This window comes from Podarcis melisellensis, assembly GCF_964234715.1.
Source record: "Podarcis melisellensis genome assembly, chromosome: 2".
NCBI lineage: Eukaryota > Metazoa > Chordata > Lepidosauria > Squamata > Lacertidae > Podarcis > Podarcis melisellensis.
In genome coordinates this window covers 118,442,316-118,468,046 of record NC_138529.1, presented here as the reverse complement: position 1 = coordinate 118,468,046, position 25,731 = coordinate 118,442,316, and the positions used below count along the sequence as shown (strand labels likewise).

General features: G+C 44.6%; 2 protein-coding genes across 6 annotated transcripts in view; both read right to left on the bottom strand.

Moving 5' to 3' along the window:
• Positions 1-43: 43 nt before the first annotated feature.
• Positions 44-10,992, bottom strand: LOC309364611 (uncharacterized protein). Of its 4 annotated transcripts, XM_081902269.1 has the most exons (7): positions 10,791-10,992; positions 7,388-7,896; positions 6,476-6,602; positions 5,361-5,455; positions 3,096-3,213; positions 1,805-2,672; positions 44-310 (listed from the first exon to the last, which is right to left on the bottom strand). In XM_081902269.1, exons 1-6 carry the CDS (start codon positions 10,960-10,962, stop codon positions 1,840-1,842), a joined length of 1,854 nt encoding a protein of 617 aa, XP_081758395.1. In that variant the 5' UTR covers positions 10,963-10,992; the 3' UTR covers positions 44-310; positions 1,805-1,839. The 4 variants fall into 4 exon arrangements, with proteins under 4 accessions (XP_081758395.1, XP_081758394.1, XP_081758396.1 ...); XM_081902268.1 differs by lacking the exon at positions 44-310 and having other exon boundaries at positions 1,801-2,672; XM_081902270.1 differs by lacking the exon at positions 44-310 and having other exon boundaries at positions 1,801-2,672; positions 10,822-10,958.
• Positions 10,993-12,943: 1,951 nt separating this feature from the next.
• LOC309364811 (zinc finger protein with KRAB and SCAN domains 8-like) overlaps positions 12,944-25,731 on the bottom strand; it is an 82,156-nt gene continuing 69,368 nt past the window's right edge. Inside the window, exons 1-6 of one of the 2 annotated variants that reach the window (XM_081902736.1) lie at positions 24,289-24,396; positions 22,295-22,786; positions 20,513-20,633; positions 18,374-18,456; positions 16,311-16,437; positions 12,944-15,189 (exon numbers count right to left, since the gene is read on the bottom strand). In XM_081902736.1, coding sequence (XP_081758862.1) covers positions 14,447-15,189; positions 16,311-16,437; positions 18,374-18,456; positions 20,513-20,633; positions 22,295-22,705 — 1,485 coding nt within the window. In that variant the 5' untranslated portion in view covers positions 22,706-22,786; positions 24,289-24,396 and the 3' untranslated portion in view covers positions 12,944-14,446. Of the gene's footprint in view, positions 15,190-16,310; positions 16,438-18,373; positions 18,457-20,512; positions 20,634-22,294; positions 22,787-24,288; positions 24,397-25,731 lie in introns of those variants that run through there. The other variant, XM_081902737.1, reaches the window with a different exon arrangement.

The following is a 25,731-nucleotide window of genomic DNA, read 5'->3' as shown; positions in this document are numbered from 1 at the left end:
TTCAGGTTTGGCCTGGTTTATAAAAGAAATGCAAATATAAATATAAATTTTGTCTGACCATCTTTTGTTCTGTAGAAAATTACCCATTCCATTCTTTCAGTTTTGCCCTGATTTAGAAAAGTAAAGTAACAATCAAGTAACTGGTGTTGTAGGATGTATGCACATTCAACTAAAACTCAGTAGTGAATTATATTTGAATATATAAAAGCGTGACACTGAATTGGCTTTTTTTCTTTTTTAGTAATGTGAGAACATTCTCTCACCTTATGGTCATATGACAGTCCACACACTCCGAACATTAGTTTTCCACCTGTGTGAATTTTTGAAAACTTAGATATATACAACTCAGATATATACAAAATATACAAAAGAACAATAAACACAATAATATGAAGGGTGGGGTGCAAAACAGAAACCAGCTCACAGATTCTGAATACAATGTATACTTTGTTGTTCGTTAACATTCCTTCTTTTTAATTTTCATCAGAGATGATGCTAAATAATATAAGGGGGGGAGAGAAGAAAATTAACCTAAGATACCCCACCCACGGGACACGGGTGGCGCTGTGGGTAAAACCTCAGCGCCTAGGACTTGCTGATTGCATGGTCGGCAGTTCGAATCCCCGCGGCGGGGTGCGCTCCCGTCGTTCGGTCCTGGCTCCTGCCAACCTAGCAGTTCGAAAGCACCCCCGGGTGCAAGTAGATAAATAGGGACCGCTTACTAGCGGGAAGGTAAACGGCGTTCCGTGTGCTGCGCTGGCTCGCCAGATGCAGCTTGTCACGCTGGCCACGTGACCCGGAAGTGTCTGCGGACAGCGCTGGCTCCCGGCCTATAGAGTGAGATGAGCGCACAACCCTAGAGTCTGTCAAGACTGGCCCGTACGGGCAGGGGTACCTTTACCTTTACCCCATCCACAGAAGGCCATGTATATTTCACAGAATCATACAAGTTGGAAGGGGCTCTTGGGTCATCTAGTCCAACCCTTGCAATGCAGGACTCTCAACACACAGTTCCTCATCCAACTTGAAACCATTCCTGACCCAGGTTAGCTTTGCAAATGTGCTAGCGGTTTTAGTGCTGCACCACGAAGAGGGAATAACCAGCTTTTTTAGAAGCTATATGTGGAACAAAGCAGAACGTTACATAAAATGAATCTTTGGAGCATGGATTGCAAAGTGCACACATTTGTTAACTTCTCTGTTAGTGTGAGTCCCCAGATTTGGCATTGGATGTCTTCTGATCTCCCACAATGGTTAGATGATGATAATAATAATAATAATAATAATAATAATAATAATAATAATAATTTATTTATTTATTTATTTATTTATTTATACCCCGCCCTCCCCAGCCAAGACCAGGCTCAGGGCGGCTAACAACTGATATAAACACAAATTGATTGAAATACAACTTAAAAAACAAGATTAAAATACAACATTAAAACATTAGAATGCAGCCTCATTTCAACGGAAACTCAAATAAAAAACTTCACCAAGGCCAACTATCCAGACTGGGCCAGAAAAAAGCCAGGGAAGTCCCCAAATAGGAGTTCCAACACAGAAGGAGAAAGGAAAAAGGAAAGGGGAAGGGAATCTAATTGATTTCAAGCCAAAGGCCAGGCGGAACAACTCTGTCTTACAGGCCATCTTAGATGGGCAGCTGCCATGGTCCCCCTCCCCCCCAAAAGATCATTGTATACACCCCCCCACCCCCATTCAAAAATTTTTTGGGGGGAGTGCCATTTGTGGGTCATTGAAAATGTTTGGGAAACGATCAGAATACATATTTCCAAAAACCAGTTACCTTTATACAAGTCCACCACATGTGGGAGTAAGTGCCTATCTACCTCTGTGAATTCTCTGGTGGCGAGTTAGGCTAGAACTAAGGTAGAAGCCCTTTTCACACTCCAAACACTGATAAGGTTTCTCCCCGGTATGAATTCTCTGATGGGAAATAAGGTACGGCCTGTGTCGGAAGCTCTTCCCACATTCAGTGCATTGATATGGTTTCTCTCCTGTGTGAATTCTTCCATGAGAAGTGAGGTTCCTTTTCCGAGTGAAGCTCTTCCCACACTCCGAGCACTGATACGGTTTCTCTCCCGTGTGAGTTCTCTGATGAGAAGTAAGGTGAGAACTGTGAAGGAAGCTCTTCCCACATTCCAAACATTTATAGGGTTCCTCCCCTGTGTGGATTATCTGATGGGAAGTAAGGTACGAAACATGACAGAACTTCTTTCCACAAGCCCAGGACTTATATAGTTTCTCCCCTGCCTGAATACTCTGATGAGAAGTGAGACTTCTCTTCCTCGTGAAACTCTTCCCACATTCCAAGCATTTATATGGCTTCTCCCCTGTGTGGATTCTCTGATGGGAAGTAAGGTAAGAACTGCGAAGGAAGTCTTTTCCACATTCCAAGCATTTGTATGGTTTCTCTCCTGTGTGGATTCTTTGATGATGGATGAGAGTGATCTTCTGTTTGAAGCACTTTCCGCATTCCAAGCACTGATAAGGATTTTCCCCGGTGTGAATTCTTTGATGGCGGATGAGGGTTATTTTCTGCCTGAAGCTCTTTCCGCATTCCAAGCACTGATACGGATTTTCCCCGGTGTGAATTCTTTGATAGGGAATAATGGCAGGACTCCGGCAGAAGTTCTTTCTGTGGCGATTAGAGCCTGAGGAAGAAATGGGGAGTCTCAAAACACTGAACAAGTTCAATCAATCAATGATAAAGGAGAAACTGAAAAGGCTTGTTTTATTATTAAATTTATTTATTTAGTACAGTGGTACCTCTGGATATGAATGGGATCTCTGTTCACATCCTGAAGTAAACGCAACACGCATCTGCAGGTCGCGATTCACCATTTCCACGCATGCGCGTGACGTCATTTTGACCGCCTGTACATACACGAGCGGTGAAACCCGGAAGTAATGTGTTCCGTTACTTCCGGGTCGCCATGGAGTGCAATCCGAAAGTGCTCAACCTGAAGCAACTTCAACCCGAGGTATGACTGTAAATTTATATACCGCTTTTCTTTGTAAGATCTCAAGGCAGTTCACGAACAAAATACAGTATAAAAACAAGCAAAGCCCTTTACCGAGAGAGGCAATGATCTCTTCCATGACTTCTCTATGCAGCACTTTCTGGTGAGAATCCAGCACAGCCCACTCCTCATTTGAGAAATACACAGCAACGTCTTCGAAGGACACCGGACTCTAAAAGTGAAAGAACAGTTTCCTCTTTATCGTAAACATTACCTATCAGCAAAATCCGGATGGCTAGTGTTGTAAACAAAATCTGCCCTTTTATCTTTATGGGGGGGTATCCAAGAGCCCATCTAGATTCCTTACGCAGGTTCCCTATTGGTAGGAGAAAATAACAGAGGCCAACCAGATAATATTGAGAAGCAAAGCAGCTAGTAAGCTTGATCTTTATTGATCTGTTGCAACAGGGTGCTCCCCTCACCCGCAGGAAAGGAGGAGGACCTAGAACCCAGGTGTGTCCGCCCTTACATAGACATTTTAAATTCCCTACCCTGGAGCGCAAGACCACCCCTCCATACATCATACATACATCACAGAAGGGGTGGTCTACAGCAGAAATTTGAATCTTCTTTTTCCTGTTTGCTTTTCCTGATAGCCTGTCACCCATGATAGTCTGTCACCCATTAAAATGCTGATTACTCAATTCCTGAGACAATGGGAATGTAGCCTTTCCCACTGGTTGGGTCTGCGTTGCTCCCGAGAGGGGAGGAAGGAGTCAAGAGACACCGAGGTTTGGTTCAGAGAAAAGAGTATTTCTGCTGTCCGGAGCAGCAGAAGGCACTGTGTGAATCGGTTCACAGCAAGCACAAAGAAAGAGGAATTGCATACAGTATATATCCCCTCCAAGCCCCCTCTCCCCCTCCCTAGGAATCCAGCCCATGTGTTTATACACGTAAGTTTATATCCTTGAGCATGAACAGAGATTCCTGCTCCTGTACTCCTTATCTTGGCTGGCGCCATCCCCGGGCGCGTGGGCTGACAGGGTCTGTGCAAGGTCTGTGCGTTAGCGTGTCAAGATAGCTTACAGCCGGTAAGATAAGACCATCCTGTCTCCACTCGGAACTGACAAGGCCTTCCATTAAGCCTTCATGGGTTAATAAAGGAGAAGACTCTGTTTATGCAGCTGGTTTGTGTTATACAGCTCAAGCTAATGGATTTTAGCTAATGATCGAAGAAGAAAGAATTAGGGAATTTTGGGGCTGGGGCCCGGTTCGGGTGACTGCACACTGCACAGTCAGGTTTGGGTAACCTGTTCCTTCAGGAAGGCTCTCTGACCCCCCCCCCTTGCAGGGAAAACATTTGGTCAGTTTGGGAATCAAAAATGGTTTCAGGTCGGTCTTCCTGTGCTGACCTATGTACGTGCTTGGTTGGTACAGTGGTGCCCCGCAAGACGAACACCTCGCAAGACGGAAAACCCGCTAGACGAAAGGGTTTTCCGTTTTGGAGGCGCTTCACAAAACAAATTTCCCTATGGGCTTCCTTCGCAAGACGAAAGCCCATAGGGAAATCTCCGGGACAGCGGGGAAACGCAGTGCGTCTTCCCCACTGTCCTCGGACCTCCTCCGAAGGCTAGCGGTGGGGCGGAGAGACCTCCCCGCGCCAGCCTTCGGATGGCTGTCCTGAAGACTTGCGGTGGGGCGGAGAGACCTTCTCCCCGCGCCAGCCTTCGGATGGCTGTCCTGAAGACTTGCGGTGGGAGGAGGGTTTTCCTTCCCACCGCCAACTTTCAGAATGCTGTTCTGAATGTTGGCGTGGGGAGGAAAAACCCTCCTCCCACCGCAAGCCCCGGGAACAGAGAATAAGCGTTGCGCGCCTTCCCCTCTGTTCCCGTACCTGTCCTGAAAGCTTGCGGTGGGGAGAAAAGCCCTTCTCCGCACCGCCAGCCTGGCAAGCGGTCTCCATAGGAACGCATTAATTGATTTTCAGTGCATTCCTATGGGAAACCGTGCTTCGCAAGACGAAAAACTCACAAGAAGAAAAAATTTGCGGAACGAATTAATTTCGTCTTGCGAGGCACCACTGTACATTTATTATATATCTGAGACCTTAAAATTCTTATCACACTAGTCAAGGAAAGCAGGCTGGGATGGCTGCATCTTCCTGGGGTTGGACTAGATGAGCCTCAGGTCCCTTCCAACTCTACAATTCTATGATGCGATTATTATCCTGTAGAACGTAAACTGTATTGAGTGGCTTCCCCGGTCTTCCTCGTGGGCAGCTTTGACAGGAAGAAAGGAAGGAGGAATTCTTTGCACCCAAGGAGGTGAGGAAGGGAAAGACAGCCCCTAGACTCTCTTCCCAGCGGTCCGTCTCCATACCTGGCCAGGTGTCACAACAGCCGTTTCCCCTCCAGCGCCAAGAAGAGATAGCTGAGCAGATCTTGCCGGCATCATTCCATTCCACAAGAAGATCCCTGAGATCAGGACAAAAAATCCATTGATTTTGTAGTAAGGTTTAAGGCTTACTGGGAAATGATATATAATGAAATGAAAAGAATGTTTAAAATAACAGAAAGCCAGAAGATTTTCTCTTGGGAATTATAGGGACAGAACTACCTAAACTGTGTTGAAATTTCTTCATGTATGTGGCTACAGAGGCAATAATTTTGTTGTTGTTGTTGTTTAGTCGTGTCCGACTCTTCATGACCCCATGGACCAGAGCACGCCAGGCACTCCTGTCTTCCACTGCCTCCCGCAGTTTGGTCAGATTCATGTTTGTAGCTTCGAGAACAATAATTTTACTTGCCCCCAAATGGAAAGAAGCAGAAGTCCCAGCAAAGGAAGAATGGATACAAAAACTTATGGAATATGCAGAAATGGAGAAACTTACCAGAAGAATAAGAAATCAAGATAACAAACTTTTTATTTTAAAAAAATGGCATTGGTTTATTGAATATTTGCAGATAGATTGTAAAGACATAAAAACATTGGCAGGATTATTGTAATAAGAGTATATATTTAAAGAAGATGAATAAATGAGCGAATTAAGTTAATTAGGATATGCAGAAGATATTAAAAAATAAATTTAAGGAACTGCAGAAAGAGGGGGAAGGAAATCAAGTTTTGAAATTTAAATAATTGTAAAATCAGTGAAATGTATAAATCTGAAAAGTATTAATAATAATAATAATAATAATAATAATAATAATAATAATAATAATAATAATAATATTTTTTTAAAAACCCATCGGTCAGTAGCAAAAAAATTTCTTGGAGGTTTAGTGACACAAATCTTAAGTACACCTTGACATTACAAAATGTCTCACATAACATTTATAGTGTGGACATTATTGTGCATTTTATATTTCAGTTCTATTAAAAATAAACCTATTGTTTAATTGGACGGATGTGTCCTGCCTCCCAAAGATTGAGCAGAACCTAAAAGAATCCCATTAATTCCCTGCATAAACAAGAAAGAGGAGGTTAATCTTTACCCAGCAAGGAGGCCCCGCTGTCGTCCTCCTGGGCTGACCCCCATCTCAGCGAATGATCTCCGGCGTCCAAGAGAGTCTTCTCTGCCTCATGAAAATCGTTGGTCCCTTCTGACAACATACCATTTACCTGAAACAGCAAGGAAGATCAAAAGAGGGATTGGGGTTAAGAAACAGAAAAGGGATTTGGACAAACTCACAAAGCGAGTTTATCAATATGCTCTCTATTGATCGCTTTATTTATACAGTGGTACCTTGGGTTAAGAATTTAATTCGTTCTGGAGGTCCGTTTTTAACCTGAAACTGTTCTTAACCCGAGGTACCACTTTAGCCAATGGGGCCTTCCGCTGCCGCTGCGCCGCACGATTTCTGTCCTCATCCTGAAGCAAGTTCTTAAGCCGAGGTACTATTTCTGGGTTAGCGGAGTCTGTAACCTGAAGCGTCTGTAACCTGAAGCGTATGTAACCCGAGGTACCACTGTAGTGGCCACTTTATAGTGGGGATAACTGACCACTATAGTGTATGTGTGTGTAGGGGGAATTATTATTTGGAAAAAACAAAAACAAAATGAGTTGGGCATTTAATAAAATCAATTAAGCATATGAAATACACTCAGAGTCGAGTGTGAATTTCATGCTCTTTATTCAGCTCATAGTAGCTATGAATGAAACTTTCCCCAAAACCTCTAGCTATATATACATTATTGACAGAATGGGCCCCGCATGATTGGTTAATTCCGGGCTGCTCCTGCAGGCCAATCAGGTCGCTGATTCACTTCCACCTGGAGCTGGATTGGGTGGCTCCTGCGGACCAATCAGACTGCTGCATTCTGGATCCCATTGTTCTAGGATTCAGCTCAGTACATAAAAGCATATCTTCCCTGGAATTCTTAGCCCTAGAATGTAATTTTCTCACCTGCTGCTCTGTCTGCTTCCTGTCCTCTGCCCGGCTCAGGAGGAAACCTTCGGCCAGGGCCACCGCCTGGGAACTGGTCTCTGCTCCACATTCCCTCACCCAGTTTTCCATCTCCGGAGGGAGGACAGCCAGGAACTGCTCGAGGATCACCAGGTCCAGGATCTGAGATTTTGTGTGAAGTTCTGGCTTCAGCCACTCACGGCAGAGATGGTGGAGTCGGCTGCAAACCTCTCGGGGACCCTTGGCCTCTGGGTAGTGGAACTGCCTGAACTGCTCCTGCGGCACATTTGAGCTGAGGGTGTCCTCTTCCTTCAATCTCTTCTCCATGGTTTCCCCCCAGAATTCCTCACTGCTCCCAGTCTTGGTGGTTTGGGGGTCTCTTCCTGCTTCAGGTGAATCTTCTTCCATCATTGATCTATTTTGCTGGAAGGCCCCCAAAGGATTCAAAGGGACTTGTCTCTTTATTGCTAATTTTCTCTCAGGGCAACTCCCAGAGGTGCTTCCAAGTCCTGCAAATCCAACACACAGTTCTGTTAGCAAATTATTACAGTGGTACCTCAGGTTAAGTACTTAATTCATTCCGGAGGTCTGTTCTTAACCTGAAACTGTTCTTAACCCGAAGCACCACTTTAGCTAATGGGGCCTCCTGCTACTGCCGCGCCGCCGAAAGACAATTTCTGTTCTCATCCTGAAGCAAAGTTCTTAACCTGAAGCACTATTTCAGGGTTAGCGGAGTCTGTAACCTATAGAATCATAGAATCATAGAGTTGGAAGAGACCACAAGGGCCATCGAGTCGAACCCCCTGGCAAGCAGGAAACACCATCAGAGCACTCCTGACATATGGTTGTCAAGCCTCTGCTTAAAGACCTCCAAAGAAGGAGACTCCACCACACTCCTTGGCAGCAAATTCCACTGTCAGGAAGTTCTTACTGTCAGGAAGTTCTTCCTAATGTTTAGGTGGAATCTTCTTTCTTGTAGTTTGGATCCATTGCTCCGTGTCCACTTCTCTGGAGCAGCAGAAAACAACCTTTCTCCCTCCTCTATGTGACATCCTTTTATATATTTGAACATGGCTATCATATCACCCCTTAACCTCCTCTTCTCCAGGCTAAACATGCCCAGCTCCCTTAGCCGTTCCTCATAAGGCATCGTTTCCAGGCCTTTGACCATTTTGGTTGCCCTCCTCTGGACACGTTCCAGTTTGTCAGTGTCCTTCTTGAACTGTGGTGCCCAGAACTGGACACAGTACTCCAGGTGAGGTCTGACCAGAGCAGAATACAGTGGCACTATTACTTCCCTTGATCTAGATGCTATACTCCTATTGATGCCGCCCAGAATTGCATTGGCTTTTTTACCTGAAGCGTATGTAACCTTCAGGGTCGAAGGTTCGAGCCCCACATTGGGCAAAAGAATCCTAGACTAGATGACTTCCAATTCTGCAAGTCTGTGATTCCACAGTGCGCATCAAAACGGCTTCCTGACTTCTTGGAAGAGAGAAAGCAGCTTGGCTTTCTGGCGTGGGTATTGTAGGGAGGTGGCACCCAGGTGAATCAACTGCCAGGGGTGCCAACTAGAACAAAATATTGGGGTTTGAGCAGGTGAGCCCCAACCCACTGGCCTTTGGTTTGGACTCTGTCTGACCCTTATGTTTCCCTCCCCTTATGGTCTTGATCTATCGGATACTTTTAAAATGAGGCTGCATTTTAAATTGCATTCTAGCCTGTATTTTAAATTGGTCCCCCCCCCCCCGCAATTATGTTTTTACAGTGGTGCCCCGCAAGACGAACGCCTCGCAAGACGGAAAACCCGCTAGACGAAAGGGTTTTCCGTTTTGGAGGCGCTTCGCAAAACGAATTTCCCTATGGGGTTGCTTCGCAAGACGAAAAAATCTTGCGTCCCCCCCGCACGTTTTTTTCGCTTTTCCTAAGCCGCTAAGCAGCTTAACAGCTGATCCGCTGATAAGCTGCTTAACAGCTGATCGCTAGAAGCCGCTAGACCGCTGTAGCGCTAATCCGCTAAGCTGTCAATGGGCTTGCTTCGCAAGACGAAAAAACCGCTAGACGAAGAGAATCGCGGAACGGATTCTTTTCGTCTTGCGAGGCACCACTGTACTGTGATTTTATTGGTGTCAGCTGGCCTGGCTGGGGAGGGCGAGGTATAAATAAATTATATTATTATTATTATTATAATCTATCAATTGACACAACTTGAATGGCAATGCCGGAAAAACATTCTGACAGCAAAAGCTGTTTGACAGTGGAACAGTCTCCCTCAGTGGGTGGCCAACTCCCCTTCCTTGGAGGTTTTTTAAGCAGAGGTTGGATGGCAACCTGTCATGGATGCTTTAGGTGAGCTTATTCCTGCATTGCAAGGAGTTTGGACTAGATCCCTTTCCTTTCCCTGGGTCCCTTTCCTTTTAAAAAAAAAATCCTTTATTATTGTAGTCACATAATATACATTCTTTACAACAATCAACTCCAAAATAAACAGACAACTCCAAAATAAAATCATATGTAAAAAACCATAAGTCTCATGTTTTCATTTACAGTGGTACCTCAGGTTAAGAACTTAATTCGTTCTGGAGGTCCGTTCTTAACCTGAAACTGTTCTTAACCTGAAGCATCACTTTAGCTAATGGGGCCTCCCGCTGCCGCCACGCCACCGGAGCACGATTTTTGTTCTCATCCTGAAGCAAAGTTCTTAACCCGAGGTACTATTTCTGGGTTAGCGGAGTCTGTAACATGAAGCGTCTGTAACCTGAGGTACCACTGTACACAGATCTCCTCTCCGATACGTTTATTTGATATTTCATGCTGCTATCTGATTTCCTTATACAGTGGTACCTCAGCTTAAGCACTTAATTCGTTCTGGAGGTCTGTTCTTAACCTGAAACTGTTCTTAACCTGAAGCACCACTTTAGCTAATGGGGCCTCCTGCTGCCGCCGCAACACAATTTCTGTTCTCATCCTGAAGCAAAGTTCTTAACCTGAAGCACTGTTTCTGGGTTAGCGGAGTCTGTAACCTGAAGCGTATGTAACACTGTAGAATCTTTATTAAAATTTAAATCTCTTAAATCCTATACCAATCTTTAACAATTTAAATTAACCCCTTCACCTCCCTGCCCCACAGTCCACCAATGCAATCTTCTTTATCTACTATTATTTTTGTGATTGTTGCGTTGTTCCCCCTGGGTCCCTTTCCTTGCCTACAATTCTATGAAATATTTTATTGGGGGAGCTCCTCTCCTCCCCCCAATAAACCAAGGACTCCCCCCTTCTCCCCCTCCATTCAGCGCCTGCCTGGTGCTGGGGGTCTGCCCATCTCCCCACCCATCTCCTGCCCCCCTTCTCCCCATGCACCCTCCTCCCTGCAGCCCTGGGGCTCCCCTGCACCCACATGCACCGGGGCCAGAGGTGGGTCTGCGGGAGCTCACCAGGTCCCCGAAGCCCCTCGGGCAGAGGCAGAAAAAGCCGCTGGAAGGACCAGGCATGCGCACTGGGGGGGAGCTGGGCAGGAGGGAAGAGCGTTGGCTCTGGAGGACCTCGCGACCCCGCACCTCCCTTCCTCGCCACATTCGCGTCCCCTCTAGGAAAGGAAGGCCGCCTCGTTTTAACTCTACAGAAGCCGTGGCGCAGGGTTTAATTAGCATAGAGGGGGAGAGATCCCCCTCTAGAAATAATAAAACAAACACACATTCATATCATATCATATCATATCATATCATATCATATTATATCATATCATCATTGTGTGTGTGTGTGTGTGTGTATCCCTCTAGAAATAATAAAACAAACAGACATAGAGTGATACACACACAGTATTATATTATATTATATTATATTATATTATATTATATTATATTATATTATATTATATTATATTATATTATATTATATTATATTATATTATATTATATTATATTATTATAATAATCTAAATAATAAGACCCTCCCACCAGATGTCAAAGAGAAAAATAACTACCAAACTTTTAGAAGACATCTGAAGGCAGCTCTGTTTAGGGAAGCTTTTAATGTTTAATAGGTTATTGTATTGTTTTGTTGGAAGCCGCCCAGAGTGGCTGGGGAAACCCAGCCAGATGGGCAGGGTATAAATAATAAATTATTATTATTATTATTATTATTATTATTATTATTATTATTATTATTGTCTTTCTTCTCTTTTTTCTTCATTCCTTTGCACTCCCCTCTTTACTTTTGTTTCTCTCTTTCTTTTTGATGTCATTTTTAAAAAAATATAATTTTATTATATTGTGAAAACATTAATAAAAATTCCTGTGGAGGGGGGGGAGAAGCCCTGGCACAGTGGAGCAGCAGAGTTCAGCCCTCGTGGTTATAGTAGTAGTCATAATAACAGTAATAATAATATCTTTATTATTTATATGCCGCCCATCTGTAGTCACTGGTAGCCTTCATTTCACCTGCATCAACTTATTGAATACCTGAAGGAGCGTCTCCACCCCCATCGTCCAGCCCGGACACTGAGGTCCAGCTCCGAGAGCCTTCTGGCAGTTCCATCCCTGCAAGAAGCCAATTTACAGGGAACCAGGCAGAGGGCCTTCTCGGTAGTGGCACCCGCCCTGTGGAATGCCCTCCCACCAGATGTCAAGGAGATAAACACCTATCTGACTTTTAGAAGAGGTCTGAAGGCAGCCCTGTTTAGGGAAGTTTTTAATGTTTGATGTCTTATTGTGCTTTTAATATCCTGTTGCGAGCCGCCCAGAGGGCCTGGGGAAACCCAGCCAGATGGGTGGGGTATAAATAAATTGTTGTTGTTGTTCGTTCCTGCATCTACAGGGTTTCCCAAACTTGGGTCTCCTCTAGCTGTTTGGACTACAACTCCCATCATCCCTAGCTAGAGGGACCAGCGGTCAGGGATGATGGGAACTGTAGTCTCGAAACAACTGGAGACCCAAGTTTGGGAAATGACCTCAACTCTGTGCTGTCAATGGGGCTTCCTGCTGCTGCTGCTGCTGCTGCTGCGCCGCCGGAGCAAAATTTCTGTTCTCATCCTGAAGCAAAGTTCTTAACCTGAAGCACTATTCCTGGGTTAGCGGAATCTGTAACCTGAAGCGTATGTAACCTGAAGCATATGTAACCCGAGGTACCACTGTATATATCTAGTAGTACCTCGGGTTACAGACGCTTCAGGTTACGGACTCCGCTAACCCAGAAATAGTACCTCGGGTTAAGAACTTTGCTTCGAACAAGAACAAAAATCGTGTGGCGGCAGCGGGAGGCCCCATTAGCTAAAGTGTTATCTCAGGTTAAGAACAGTTTCAGGTTAAGAATGGACCTCCAGAACGAATTAAGTTCTTAACCCGAGGAACCACGGTATATATATGTAATTGTCCAGTAGCACCTTAGAGACCAGCTAAGTTTGTTCTTGGTATAAGCTTTCGTGTGCATGCACACTTCTTCAGATATTTAGTATTTGAAGAAGTGTGCCTGCACACAATTTTTTTACCTTTCAAATTGGTTGGCAAAGGGAAATGGGTTAAGAGATCAAACAGGTTTTGAGAAAACCAATTGCTAATATACACAGGCATAATGTACACCGTTTATTTTTTACTTGCTTATCTAAAGCATTTTTTTTACTCTGCTCTCAAACAGTCCTTGCACTCAGGCTAACAATCTAAAAGACACAACACAAAAAGAAAAAGGATCAGGAGGGAGGAGGAGAGAAGCACCTTCAAGCATAATTGCAGTCTTTTTGTAATGACCAGTGCCAAAAGCTGAGCCAATAGGAAGCCTCTTCTCTCCAGTCTAGCCTGATGTGAGATTGATGATTTGGGGCATCACGACAAGGCAGCAAATGTACGGTCATGTAGTTTTATTTTTCTGGCATGGAGGCGGAAGAGACACTTGTGGGATCTTGTGCCTGAGGGGCCAGAATAACTTCCTTAGCTTTGAATATTCCACACTTTGACTTATGGAGCGGGCCCCCATTTCCTATTCTGCCTCAAGCAAAAAATAAAATAAAATTCCCCTGCTGGCTCTACTGAGGTCGGTGTCGTTCTCATAAAGGTAAAGGTACCCGTGACCATTAGGTCCAGTCACGGAAAACTCTGGGGACGCAGAGAAGATGAGGAACTTCCCATTGGCACCTCGGCTGCTGCAGAAGACGGAAGCAGGAGGATTTAGAGAAGCCGACTGCTCTCCTTGGGGAGGGATGTGGATTGTTGCTTGCAAGCCGATGCCTGAATAAAAGAACTATAAAATATAAACTGCTTGTTAATTCTTATCTGTAAAGTTACCGGAGCGGGAGGTAGACTCTCCACGCATGACAGTGTGTGTGTGTGTGTGTGTGTGTGTGAGAGAGAGAGAGAGAGAGAGAGAGAATGAACATGTAAGTGTTTAGTGTGTGTTTAAGATCTATCTTGCACACTCGGCAAATCCACACACCCTTTCCTTCCTCTGCCTGTTTCTGCACTTTCCCTCCTTTCCCTCCCCTCGAGACAAACTCACCTGAGCAAACAGCATTTCTGCTTAGGAGCTACTCATATCCCACCTCAGAAGGTGACCTTAAATTCCCAAAAAGTCTTTGGGGGGGACATTGTGCAGGGACGAGCGGAAGCCTAGCAGGAGCTGTCCCCTGTCACGATTTATACCACATTTTGGGCCACCAACCTATAGACCATAATTTCTCTCTATGTTACTAAAGCAAGTGGAAATCAAATTTTTAAAAACAGTTAGGTTTCTTTGTTGTCAGCACATCAATATGACTCCTTGCCTAGCATTCATTTCTACAGTGAGTGATAGAATCTCATTCTACAGTTTTTCCTGAGTGCGGAAGAGTAAGGTGTATCTTCTGAATAAAGGATTAGTCTCTTCCCTGCGTAGATTCTTCGATGACGTTGAAGGTGTGCAGTAATGCTGAGGTGATGTTGATATGGATTCTGCTTGGTGAATTATTTGACGAGATCATTGGTTTTTGGGTTGTTGTTTTTGTAAATAACTTTTTATTGCATCTCCAATGGCGACAGACTACAAATGATGAGATTACTGTTCAGATGGAAGTATTTTCCACTCTCTAATCAATTACACGGTTTCCCCAGGGTGTGAATTCTTTTGATGAGAAGCTAATGTTTTCTTTTCACCAAAGCTTTTTCCACACTCTGAGCACCGATATGGTTTCTCCCCTGTGTGGATTCTCTGATGAGAAGTGAGGTATCTGCTGAGACGGAAGCACTTCCCACACTCCGAACATTTATATGGCGTCTCCCCTGTGTGAATTGTTTGGTGAGAGGTCAGGTGACTCTTCTGAGTGAAGCGTTTCTCGCACTCGGGGCACTGATATGGTTTCTCCCCTGTGTGAAGTGTTTGATGCGACGTAAGGTGGGAAATGCTGATGAAGCTCTTTCCGCACTCTAAGCATTGATACGGCGTCTCTCCCTTGTGAAATTTTTGATGATTCGTTAGAGTTATATTGTGCCTGAAGCTCTTTCCGCACTCCAAGCACTGAAATAATTTCTGTCCTGTGTGAATGGTTTGATGTGAAGTGAGATATCTCTTCTGCCTGAAGGTCTTTCCACATTCCAAGCACTGGTATGGTTTCTCCCCTGTGTGGATTCTCTGATGAGGGATGAGGTTCACCTTCCGAGTGAAGCACTTTCCACACTCCAAGCATTTGTATGGTTTCTCCCCTGTGTGAATTCTTTGATGATTAGTGAGAACCCACTTGTGAGCGAAGCTCTTTCCACATTCCTGGCACTGATATGGTTTGTCATTTGTAGGTGTCCTTTGAGGTGTGGTGGAATCATGCTGAAAACCCTTTCCACCTGCTGCAATGGAAACAGGAAAGAGACTGAGATAGAAATGGAACCCCAAATCACATAGTATATATTGCAACGCTTGAAACATCTGAGGCAAGATAGGACGGCAATTTACAAAACAGAATGTCATTTCTGATGTTGTTTTGAAACTATGGGTATATATAATATCCTATCTAACAAAATCTCAGTTTTGCAATATTTTTAAAAAAAGAATTCAATTAGGCTTTTCATTTACAAGGAAAGGTGGAATTACAGAACTATAGAAAAAACTAATGTATAAAGTTTGAATTTTAGCATTTATACATGCCAGCAGTGGGGCGGGATGGGGCATGAGGTTCTAAAGCACAAGAAATGTCCAGTCTGTTAGTTCATGTTGATGTTCATGAGTTGTTGTTGTTGTACAATTTTATAAATAAATAAATAAATAAATAAATAAATAAATTTTTGGACATTTCCTTTAAGTCCTTTAAGGACTTTGAAACAGATTTTATATAGATTTATTTATCTATATTTCTATAGTGCAGTATCCTTAAAAATATATATCAAAGTGGTTTGCAGAAATGAAAACAAAGCCATAACAATAAAACCATTAAAAAGTTAAAAGGATCAATAGTCTGGGATGGCAGGAGGTGAAATCCAGCAACATCTGAATTTTTATTTATTTACGGTCGTACCTTGGTTTTCAAACAGCTTAGTTCACGAACAACGTTGAACTTTGCCTCGGAAGCTGAACGCCCGGCAAAACTTCCACGGCTTCCCATTGACTACAGGGCGCCCCTGCTGCCAATCGGAAGCCGCACCTTGGTTTCCAAACATTTTGGAAGTTGAACGGATTTATGGAATGCATTCTGTTCGAGAACCAAGGTACGACTGTATTTACTTAGTAAAATAGCGCCCTTTACCCAAAGCTCTTCAGGAGTTCCATAATATTAAACATAGCTGTCAATTTTTCCCTTTTCTTGCAAGGAATCCTATTCAGAATAACGGAATTTACCTTAAAAAAAGGGAAACGTTGACAGCTATGATATTAAAATACAAAATAAGAACACAAAATAGATAATAAAAGCCAAGCCAAATCCTGGATGGCTTCAGGATCACCACAGAAACCCGAGAGAAACATGGAGCCTCACCAAGGGAGACGACGACCTTACAGTTTTCCTCCATGACTTCCTTGTGTAGCCCTCTCTGGTCAGGATCCAGCAGAGCCCATTCCTCCTCGGTGAAATGCACAGCCACATCCTGGAACGACACGGGACCCTAAAAGAGAAAGATTAACATGTTCCTCTTTAAAGGGAACATAAACATGATCTGGGACACAGGTGGCGCTGTGGTCTAAACCACAGAGCCCATGGCTTGCCGATCAGAAGGTCGGTGGTTCGAATCCCTGCGACGGGGTGAGCTCCCGTTGCTCGGTCCCAGCTGCTGCCAACCTAGCAGTTCGGAAGCACCTCAACGTGCAAGTAGATAAACAGCCAGAAGGTAAGTGGTGTTTCCATGCACTGCTCTGGTTCTCCAGAAGCGGCTTAGTCATTCTGGCCACATGACCTGGAAGCTGTACGCTGGTTCCCTCGGCCAGTAAAGAGAGATGAGTGCCACAACCCCAGAGTTGGCCACGACTGGACCTAATGGTCAGGGGTCCCTTTACCTTTAAACATGATCTACCAGCAAAATCCAGAAGGCCAGACAAAGGAAAGGTGGCCGGGTCTTATTGTCCAGGATTTTAAACCAGGATAAAATCTGACAACATTTGGAATATGAGTTCATACAGGAAGCAGCAGGCTATTAATATCAATGTATGCCCGTGGACTGCCTCGCCAGAGTGGTGCATGTCTGGTTATCTCCCGCTTGGACTACTGCAATGCCCTCTACGTGGGGCTACCTTTGAAGGTGACCTGGAAACTACAACTAATCCTGAATGCGGCAGCTAGACTGGTGACTGGGAGTGGCCACCGAGAGCACATAACACCAGTCTTGAAAGGCCTACACTGGCTCCCAGTACGTTTCCGAGCACAATTCAAAGTGTCGGTGCTGACCTTTAAAGCCCTAAACGGCCTCGGTCCAGTATATCTGAAGGAGTGTCTCCACCCCCATCGTTCTGCCCGGACACTGAGGTGCAGCTCTGAGGGCTTCTGGTGGTTCCCTCCCTGCGAGAAGCCAAGTTACAGGGAAGCAGGCAGAGGGCCTTCTCGGTAGTGGCCCCCGCCCTGTGGAACGTCCTACCATCAGATGTCAAAGAGAAGAACAACTACCAGACTTTTAGAAGGCATCTGAAGGCAGCCCTGTTTAGGGAAGCTTTTAATGTTTAATAGACTATTGTATTTTAATATTCTGTTGGAAGCCGCCCAGAGTGGCTGGGGAAACCCAGCCAGATGGGCGGGGTTTAAATAATAAATTATTATTATTATTAGTAATAGTAGTAGTAGTAGTAGTATTAGGATGATGCTTCTGGCCCAGAGATGGAAAGAAGGAGAAGTACTGCCCAGAGAAGACTGGGCGATGGAATATGCAGAAATGGCAAAATGTGACGGGAAATATCACCAACCAGGAAGACCAAGTATTTTCAGAAGACTGGAATAACCTTTTTAATATATTCGAAAGACCACTGTAGGCAGTTGAAATCCTTGGCAGGAATGCAATGACACTTGTAAAGTAAAATGAACTTTGGTTACTATCATCATATCGCAGATAGATAACGGTAAATGATGCAGGAATTCTTTTATTTTTATTTTTAAGAAATGGAACCCATGGTGGGAGGGAAGGAGGTCTGAAGGTTAGAAAGAACCTCTTTTTATTTTTCCCTCAGCATGGCTATGTTTATTGTGTACAACTTTATGTAAAACTAATAAAAAAATTATTTTAAAAAAGCAAGAAAAGAGGACAATAATTTATTATGATTACAGCATCAATTTATATAAGAATGTATGGGAGTATATTACATTAGGCTTTTGCACTTTGTTTATTTTAACTCATTGTTTTCTCTTTCTTACGCACATCGTGGTTCTTTTCGCCCCTTAACTCCCCCCCCCCCGTATCACTTTATTTCTAAAAATGAAATAAGGATTTAAACCTTAACGATGGGCACCCACAGCCTTCGTCAAAGGAAGAATCAAAGGGAAGGAGAGAGATTCGGTCAGGCCCAGGGAGGTGGCAGCGGGCAGAGGGACTGCACCCCCCAGCCCTTCTTTTCCCCTACCTGATCTGTTGCCATGGCAACTGCTTCCCCTCTGCCAGAAGGAAGATGCAGCCGAGATGGTCCTTCCAGCATCATTCCATCACCTGCGAGAGACAAGGAGGGGGAAAGAGACATCAGCACGCATTTGCCTCAGAGGCCAAGAGCCACATGTTGAAAATACACACTGAGGTAAGTTTACAGATTGTCTCACCCGTTTTATACACTCTGAATGTTTAGGTCCCCCCTTTTTTTTATTCATCTCCACTCCTCGTAGGCCATTACTTACAAATCAAGCGTTTTCCTCCATGTGGAACAACAACAACAACAACAACAACATTTTTTAATTTGTACCCCGCCCTCCTCTGCCGGTATTAGCCGGGCTTGGGGCAGCTAATACCAGTAAAATTACAATAAAAACATAATGGGAGGGGGAACCAATTTAAAATACAGGTTGAAAATACAATTTAAAATGCAGCCTCATTTTAATAGTAGGCCATAGATCAAAACCAGAAGGCAAGGGAAACATAAGGGTCAGACTGAGTCTGAACCAAAGGCCAGGTGGAACAGCTCTGTCTTGCAGGCCCTGTCTTGCAGGTCCAGTCGTGGCCGACTCTGGGGTTGCGGCGCTCATCTTGCTCTATAGGCCAAGGGAGCTGGCGTACAGCTTCCGGGTCATGTGGCCAGCATGACTAAGCCGCTTCTGGCGAACCAGAGCAGCGCACAGAAACGCTGTTTACCTTCCCGCCGGAGCAGTACCTATTTATCTACTTGCACTTTGACGCGCCTTCGAACTGCTAGGTTGGCAGGAGCTGGGACCGAGCAATGGGAGCTCACCCGTCGCGGGGATTCGAACCGCTGACCTTCTGATCGGCAAGCCCTAGGCTCTGTGGTTTAACCCACAGCACCACCTGGAGAGGGGGCATCAAATTTTGTCTCCATTCCCTGTGTCATGCCAAAGTATTCTTGCAGCCCACTTAGTCTGAGAGGTTGGGCTGCCCTGTCTTTATTGCACCCACTATGTGGTGTAGTGGTTAAGAGCGGTAGTCTCGTAACCCGGGGAACTGGGTTCGGGTCTCCGCTCCTCCACATGCAGCTGCTGGGTGACCTTGGGCCAGTCACACTTCTCTGAAGTCTCTCAGCCCCACTCACCTCACAGAGTGTTTGTTGGGGGGGGGGGAGGAAGGGAAAGGAGAATGTTACGGCATGTAATGCCTTGGCATGTAATGCCTTAAGAGAGAATATTATGAAAATGATATACAGGTGGTACATGACACCAGTCAAGCTTGCAAAAATATATCATTTGCCCAATAATAAGTGCTGGAAATGTAAAGAAAATGAAGGTACATTCTTTCACCTTTGGTGGACGTGCCCAAGGATTAAGGCTTTCTGGGAGATGATCTATAATGAATTGAAAAAAGTATTTAAGTATACCTTCTTGAAGAAACCAGAGGCCTTTCTCCTGGGCATGGTCGGCCAATTGGTGCCAAAGAAGGATAGAACTTTCTTTATGTACGCCACAATAGCAGCAAAGTATTGGAAGACACAAGATCTACCCGCCCTGGAAGAATGGCAGATGAAAGTAATGGACTATGTGGAATTGGCGGAAATGACTGGCAGAATCCGAGACCAGGGAGAAGAGTTGGTGGAAGAAGATTGGAAGAAATTTAAAGATTATTTACAGAAACACTGTAAAATTATTGAATGTTAAAATGATGTTGGAATGAAACGAAGCGGTCTTAGTAATAAGGTTAAATAGGAATATGTAAAGATGGATTGATATTAGATGAAAATATAAAGTTATAATATGTGAAGATGAAGAACTAAGATAAAACAAAGAGGGTAAGGATTTGCTGAATTAACTATCTGAACTGGAATAAAAAAAGGGAGGTGTGAGGAAGTCATGAAAATAAGTAAATGAATTGTAAGATATAGAAAGAGGGGTTTATTTTTAACTGTTTTTATTTTTTCTGTAATTTGTATTTTTTCTTTTTTCTTTTTATCATTATTGAAATTTTAATAAATATTTTTTTATTTTTTTTAAAAAAGGAGATTGTTAGCCGCTTTGAGACTCCTTTGGGTAGTGATAAATCCAAACTCCTCCTCCTCTTATTGCGTAGCAGCAGATCAGACCAAGTTCAGGTCTGCCCCGTTAATCCTTACCAGGTAAGGCGGCTCCTTGTTCCCTCTCCTGCACAACCATCCATATCAGGGGCCTCCCTCTGGCATCCAAAGGAGTCTTCTCTGCCTCAGGGAAACCAGCGGCCCCTTCTGCAAACAGGCCCTTTGCCAGAAACAGGGGAGCAGGATTAGAAAAGGAATATCAGAGGAAAAGGCTTGAGACGCTTTCGGAAAAGGTTGGGAAATGACGGGAAGCAGGGGTTTTCATGTGTGAATTATTATTCTTATTACTGACATTATTAACATCCCAAATAGCAGGGTATTACAGAGACGTCATACATCCGGGTTTTCCCGGATACATCCTGGAATTGGACTGCAAAATGACGTCTGGGCGGATTTTTGCTAAGCTGGCAAAATGTCCAGGAAAACCCGGACGGGTATGGCAAGCACAGCGATTTTTTTATACAGTGGAATCTCGGTTTCCCAACGTAATCCATTCCAGAAGACCGTTTGACTTCTGAAACATTCGAAAACTGAAAAGCCGAAGCCTCAATACATTAGGGAAATGTATTACCCCAGAGGACAGGATCACACTTCAAAACGAGCTTGACAGATTAGAGAACTGGGCCAAAACAAACAAGATGAATTTTAACAGGGAGAAATGTAAAGTATTGCACTTGGGCAAAAAAAAATGAGAGGCACAAATACAAGATGGGTGACACCTGGCTTGAGAGCAGTACATGTGAAAAGGATCTAGGAGTCTTGGCAGCTAAAAAAGCCAATGCAATTCTGGGCTGCATCAATAAGTAATAGTGCCACTGTATTCTGCTCTGGTCAGACCTCACCTGGAGTACTGTGTCCAGTTCAGGGCACCACAGTTCAAGAAGGACACTGACAAACTGGAACGTGTCCAGAGGAGGGCAACCAAAATGGTCAAAGGCCTGGAAACAATGCCTTATGAGGAACGGCTAAGGGAGCTGGGCATGTTTAGCCTGGAGAAGAGGAGGTGAAGGGGTGATATGATAGCCATGTTCAAATATATACCGGTAAAAGGATGTCATATAGAGGAGGGAGAAAGGTGGTTTTCTGCTGCTCCAGAGAAGCGGACACGGAGCAATGGATCCAAACTACAAGAAAGAAGATTCCACCTAAACATTAGGAAGAACTTCCTGACAGTAAGAGCTGTTTGACAGTGGAATTTGCTGCCAAGGAGTGTGGTGGAGTCTCCTTCTTTGGAGGTCTTTAAGCAGAGGCTTGACAACCATATGTCAGGAGTGCTCTGATGGTGTTTCCTGCTTGGCAGGGGGTTGGACTCGATGGCCCTTTTGGTTTCTTCCAACTCTATGATTCTATGAAAATGGAAACCGTGTAGCACGTTCAGCTTCCGAAAATCATTTGAAAACCGGAGCAATTACTTCCAGGTTTTTGACGTTCGGGAACTGAAACATTCGACTACGGAGGAGTTCCACTGTATTAAAAAATGCTTTAAAAATCCAAGAAAAGCCCCAAAACAACTCTCACCAAAGGAAAAACAAAGCTCAACAACCTTTTGTATACATCATGCAAACAATCACTAAGTAGTGGTGGTACACCAATATTTATCAAGACACCAATATTTCCTGAACTGGCCTGGATAGCAAATACTGAGCATCAAAGTCCAAAGCCTAGGAAATAAAATTCCACCAGATGACACAGAAATATTCTGGAGTCTCCACGCCCAAGGAAACTCGCAATCAATGTGTGATTTCTTTCCCAACAAAAGCAATTATGGGGTACTCTCCCTCACACTCCTGCCCCCTAAAAATTAGGATATAAAGCTCTCACCTGCTGCTCTGTCTGCTTCTTGTCCTCTGCCCGGCTCAGGAGGAAACCTTCGGCCAGGGCCACCGCCTGATAACTGGTCTCCGCTCCACATTCCCTCACCCAGTTCTCCATCTCCGGGGGGAGGACAGCCAGGAACTGCTCCAGGATCACCAGGTCCAGGATCTGATTTTTCGTGTGTCGCTCTGGCTTCAGCCACTCACGGCAAAGGCGGTGGAGCCGGTTGCAAACCTCTCGGGGCCCTTTGGCCTCCTGGTAGCAGAAATGCCTGAACTGCTGGCGCTGTACATCTGAGCTGAGGGCATCCTCCTCGCCCAGGATCTCCTGCGTGGTTCTTTCAAAAAATTCTCCACTGTCCCCAATGTCATCAGACACTCTTCTTCTTGTAGGCCCAGCTAAGTCTTGCTTGTCCATCACTGATCCGGGCTCCAAAGAATATTCTGAATCTCCCTTCTTCTTCAAAGACTGCGCTTACCAGAGGTGTTACACCAATTCCTGCAAAGCCAAAATATTGTCTTGTTAGAGAATTATTGTCTTATTTATTTATTTATTTATTTTTCAAATATATACATTTCATTAGTTTTACAATCTATTTAACATTTCCAAATTGTGACTTCCTCCTCCCTCTTTCTGTGGCCCCTTAAATTAATTTTTTTAATGTCTTCTGCATCTTCAAGTTCATTTTACTTGCTCATTTATTAATCTTCTGTAAATATATACTCTTATAAAACTGCAGGTTATTACATTAAACCTGCTAATTGAGGTCCAGTTCCGAGGGCCTTCTGGTGGTTCCATCCCTGCAAGAAGCCAAGTTACAGGGAACCAAGCAGAGGGCCTTCTTGGTAGTAGCACCCAACCTGTGGAACGCCCTCCCACCAGATGTCAAAGAGAACAACAACTACCAGACTTTTAGAAGACATCTGAAGGCAGCCCTGTTTAGGGAAGCTTTTAATGTTTAACAGACTATTGATTTTAATATTCTGTTGGAAGCTGCCCAGAGTGGCTGGGGAAACCCGGCCAGGTGGGCGGGGTATAAATAATATATTATTATTATTATTATTATTATTATTATTATTATTATTATTATTATTATTATTTCAGTTGGCGCCCCTTGTCTTTGATCCACGGGGGGTTCCAGCTTCCAGTCGCTCTTTGCATTCAGCGGCAAAAGGTCTCCCACCCAGCCCCGTCTTCCACGCATCAGGGGTTGCACATCTGAGCCGTGTGTCGCTGGGACCCTTTTAAACGCCGATTCAGGGGAGGGAGCGCAGGAAGCAGCACCACTAACTCATTCCCACGGCGCTGCATATCTGCTCCAAATTCCCTCCACCCGCATAAGAAAGAAAGAAAGAAAGAAAGAAAGAAAGAAAGAAAGAAGGGAAGTTCAGAAGATTCTTGGGAATCTTGTTTTTTATATAATATGTTGTGGTGTGAGTGTAAATTTTAACATGGAAAATCAAATAAATAAATCTGTAGGATGGGAGGAAGGAAGGAAGGAAGGAAGGAAGGAAGGAAGGAAGGAAGGAAGGGGTGAAATGATAAATGGGATGGGGGTTTCTCCTGCTGCTCTTGGGGCCCCACAATCTCCCAATAGGTTAACAACCCACCTCCCCTTTCTTTGTATGGCATTCACTGGGTGGCGTAACAATAATGATATTTTTAAAATTTTATATCCTGCCCTCCTCAGCCAAAGCCCGGCTCAGAGCGGCTAACAACAGTAAAAATAACATAAAATCATAATCAGTTAATCGAAATACATTCTAAAATGAATTCATTCCAAAATGAATTCAAAATCAAATGAATGGCAACCATGGGGCTAGAGTAAGGAAACTGGGTATCCCACCCAGGGGGGTTTCCAGCCCCCCCACCCCATCCCAGCTGTCATTTCCCTGCCTGTCCCCACCCCCGACCATGCACCTTCCCCCGCAGCCCTGGGGATCCCCTTCACCCAAATGCACAAACAATGTGCATGCCCCCCCCGCCCCGCCCCCGCTCACCAGATCCCAGAAGGGATCACCCAGGCAGCGCTTGCAAGAGACAGATGAACCGGGCAGGAAAGCAGAGGGGAGGAGGCGCCCTCCACAACCCCCCCCCGCCCCATCCTCTTCCTCCCATTGCCTTCCCGTCTAGGCATCCTGCTCCGCTCACTTTAACCCTTAGAAGGTTAAAACAAAATTAAAAAAATTCCTTCCAGTAGCACCTTAAAGACCAACTAAGTTAGTTCTTGGTATGAGCTTTTATGTGCATGCACACTGAAGAAGTGTGCATGCACATGAAAGCTCATACCAAGAACTAACTTAGTTGGTCTTTAAGGTGCTACTGGAAGGAATTTTTTTATTTTGTTTTGACTATGGCAGACCAACACGGCTACCTATCTGTAACTGAACCTTAGAAGGTTATAATAATAATAATTTCTTATTTATACCCCTCCCATCTGGCTGAGTTTCCCCAGCCGCTTTGGGTGGCTACCAATCAAGTGTTAAAAATAGTACAGCATTAAATATTAAAAATATTAAAAACATCCCTGAACAGGCCTGCCTTCAGATGTCTTTTAAAGATAGGCTAGCTGCTTATTTCCTTCAGATCTGAAGGGAGGGTGCTCCACTAAGGAGAAGGCCCTCTGTTGGTTAGGCGCAGGAGGAATCGTAGAGGGGAAAGGGACCCCCGGGGGTCATCCAGCTGTAGCAGGAACCCCCCCCCATCATTCAGTTTGCACAAACTTCACTCACACTCACACACTACATACGCTACGCTTCTGTTATAAATTCAACCATACATTGGATTTGCACTGTTCCACTTTTATTTTACTCCAGGAAAGAAGGACTACAAAATGGGGAAGGTTTGATACAGGCCAGCCCAGCACATCCACAGGAGCCCTGCCCAGTTGCTATGCCAACCCTGGTGGTCCTAGACAGAAGACCATCAAGATCACAAAGAACTTGCATATGGGAGTGGATTCAGCAAGGACTGGAACAAAGGACAATGATCAGATCTTCCCTCAGGGGGCAGGAAACCTCGACTACCTTTTGTCTTCAGAAAATGACTCATGGGGAGGAGGAGAAGGGAACCAGCCAGGTGACAGGACACTCAGGTTACCACCACAACTCCTCCCTCAACCCCTCCTTTCTGTAATGCATGCATGATGTTTCTGGGAGTGGGCTTGACCTACAGGATGGGAATTTCAAAAGTTTTTATAAGGTCTTGCACACCATTTTTCTGTGTCTTTCCTCTCTCCTGCAAGTGAGGGGAACACCCTGTTGCAACAGCTCAATAAAGGCCAAGCCGACAGGCTGCTGTTTTGCTCCAGGTTATCCTGGTTGGTGTCTTTGTTTTTGTCCAAGGGAGCCCTCGGATTTTTCCAGTAACACAGCCCAACCCTGCGCAATGCAAGAATCTTTTGCCCAGCGCGGCACTCGAACCCAAGACCCTCCTGCTCTAGC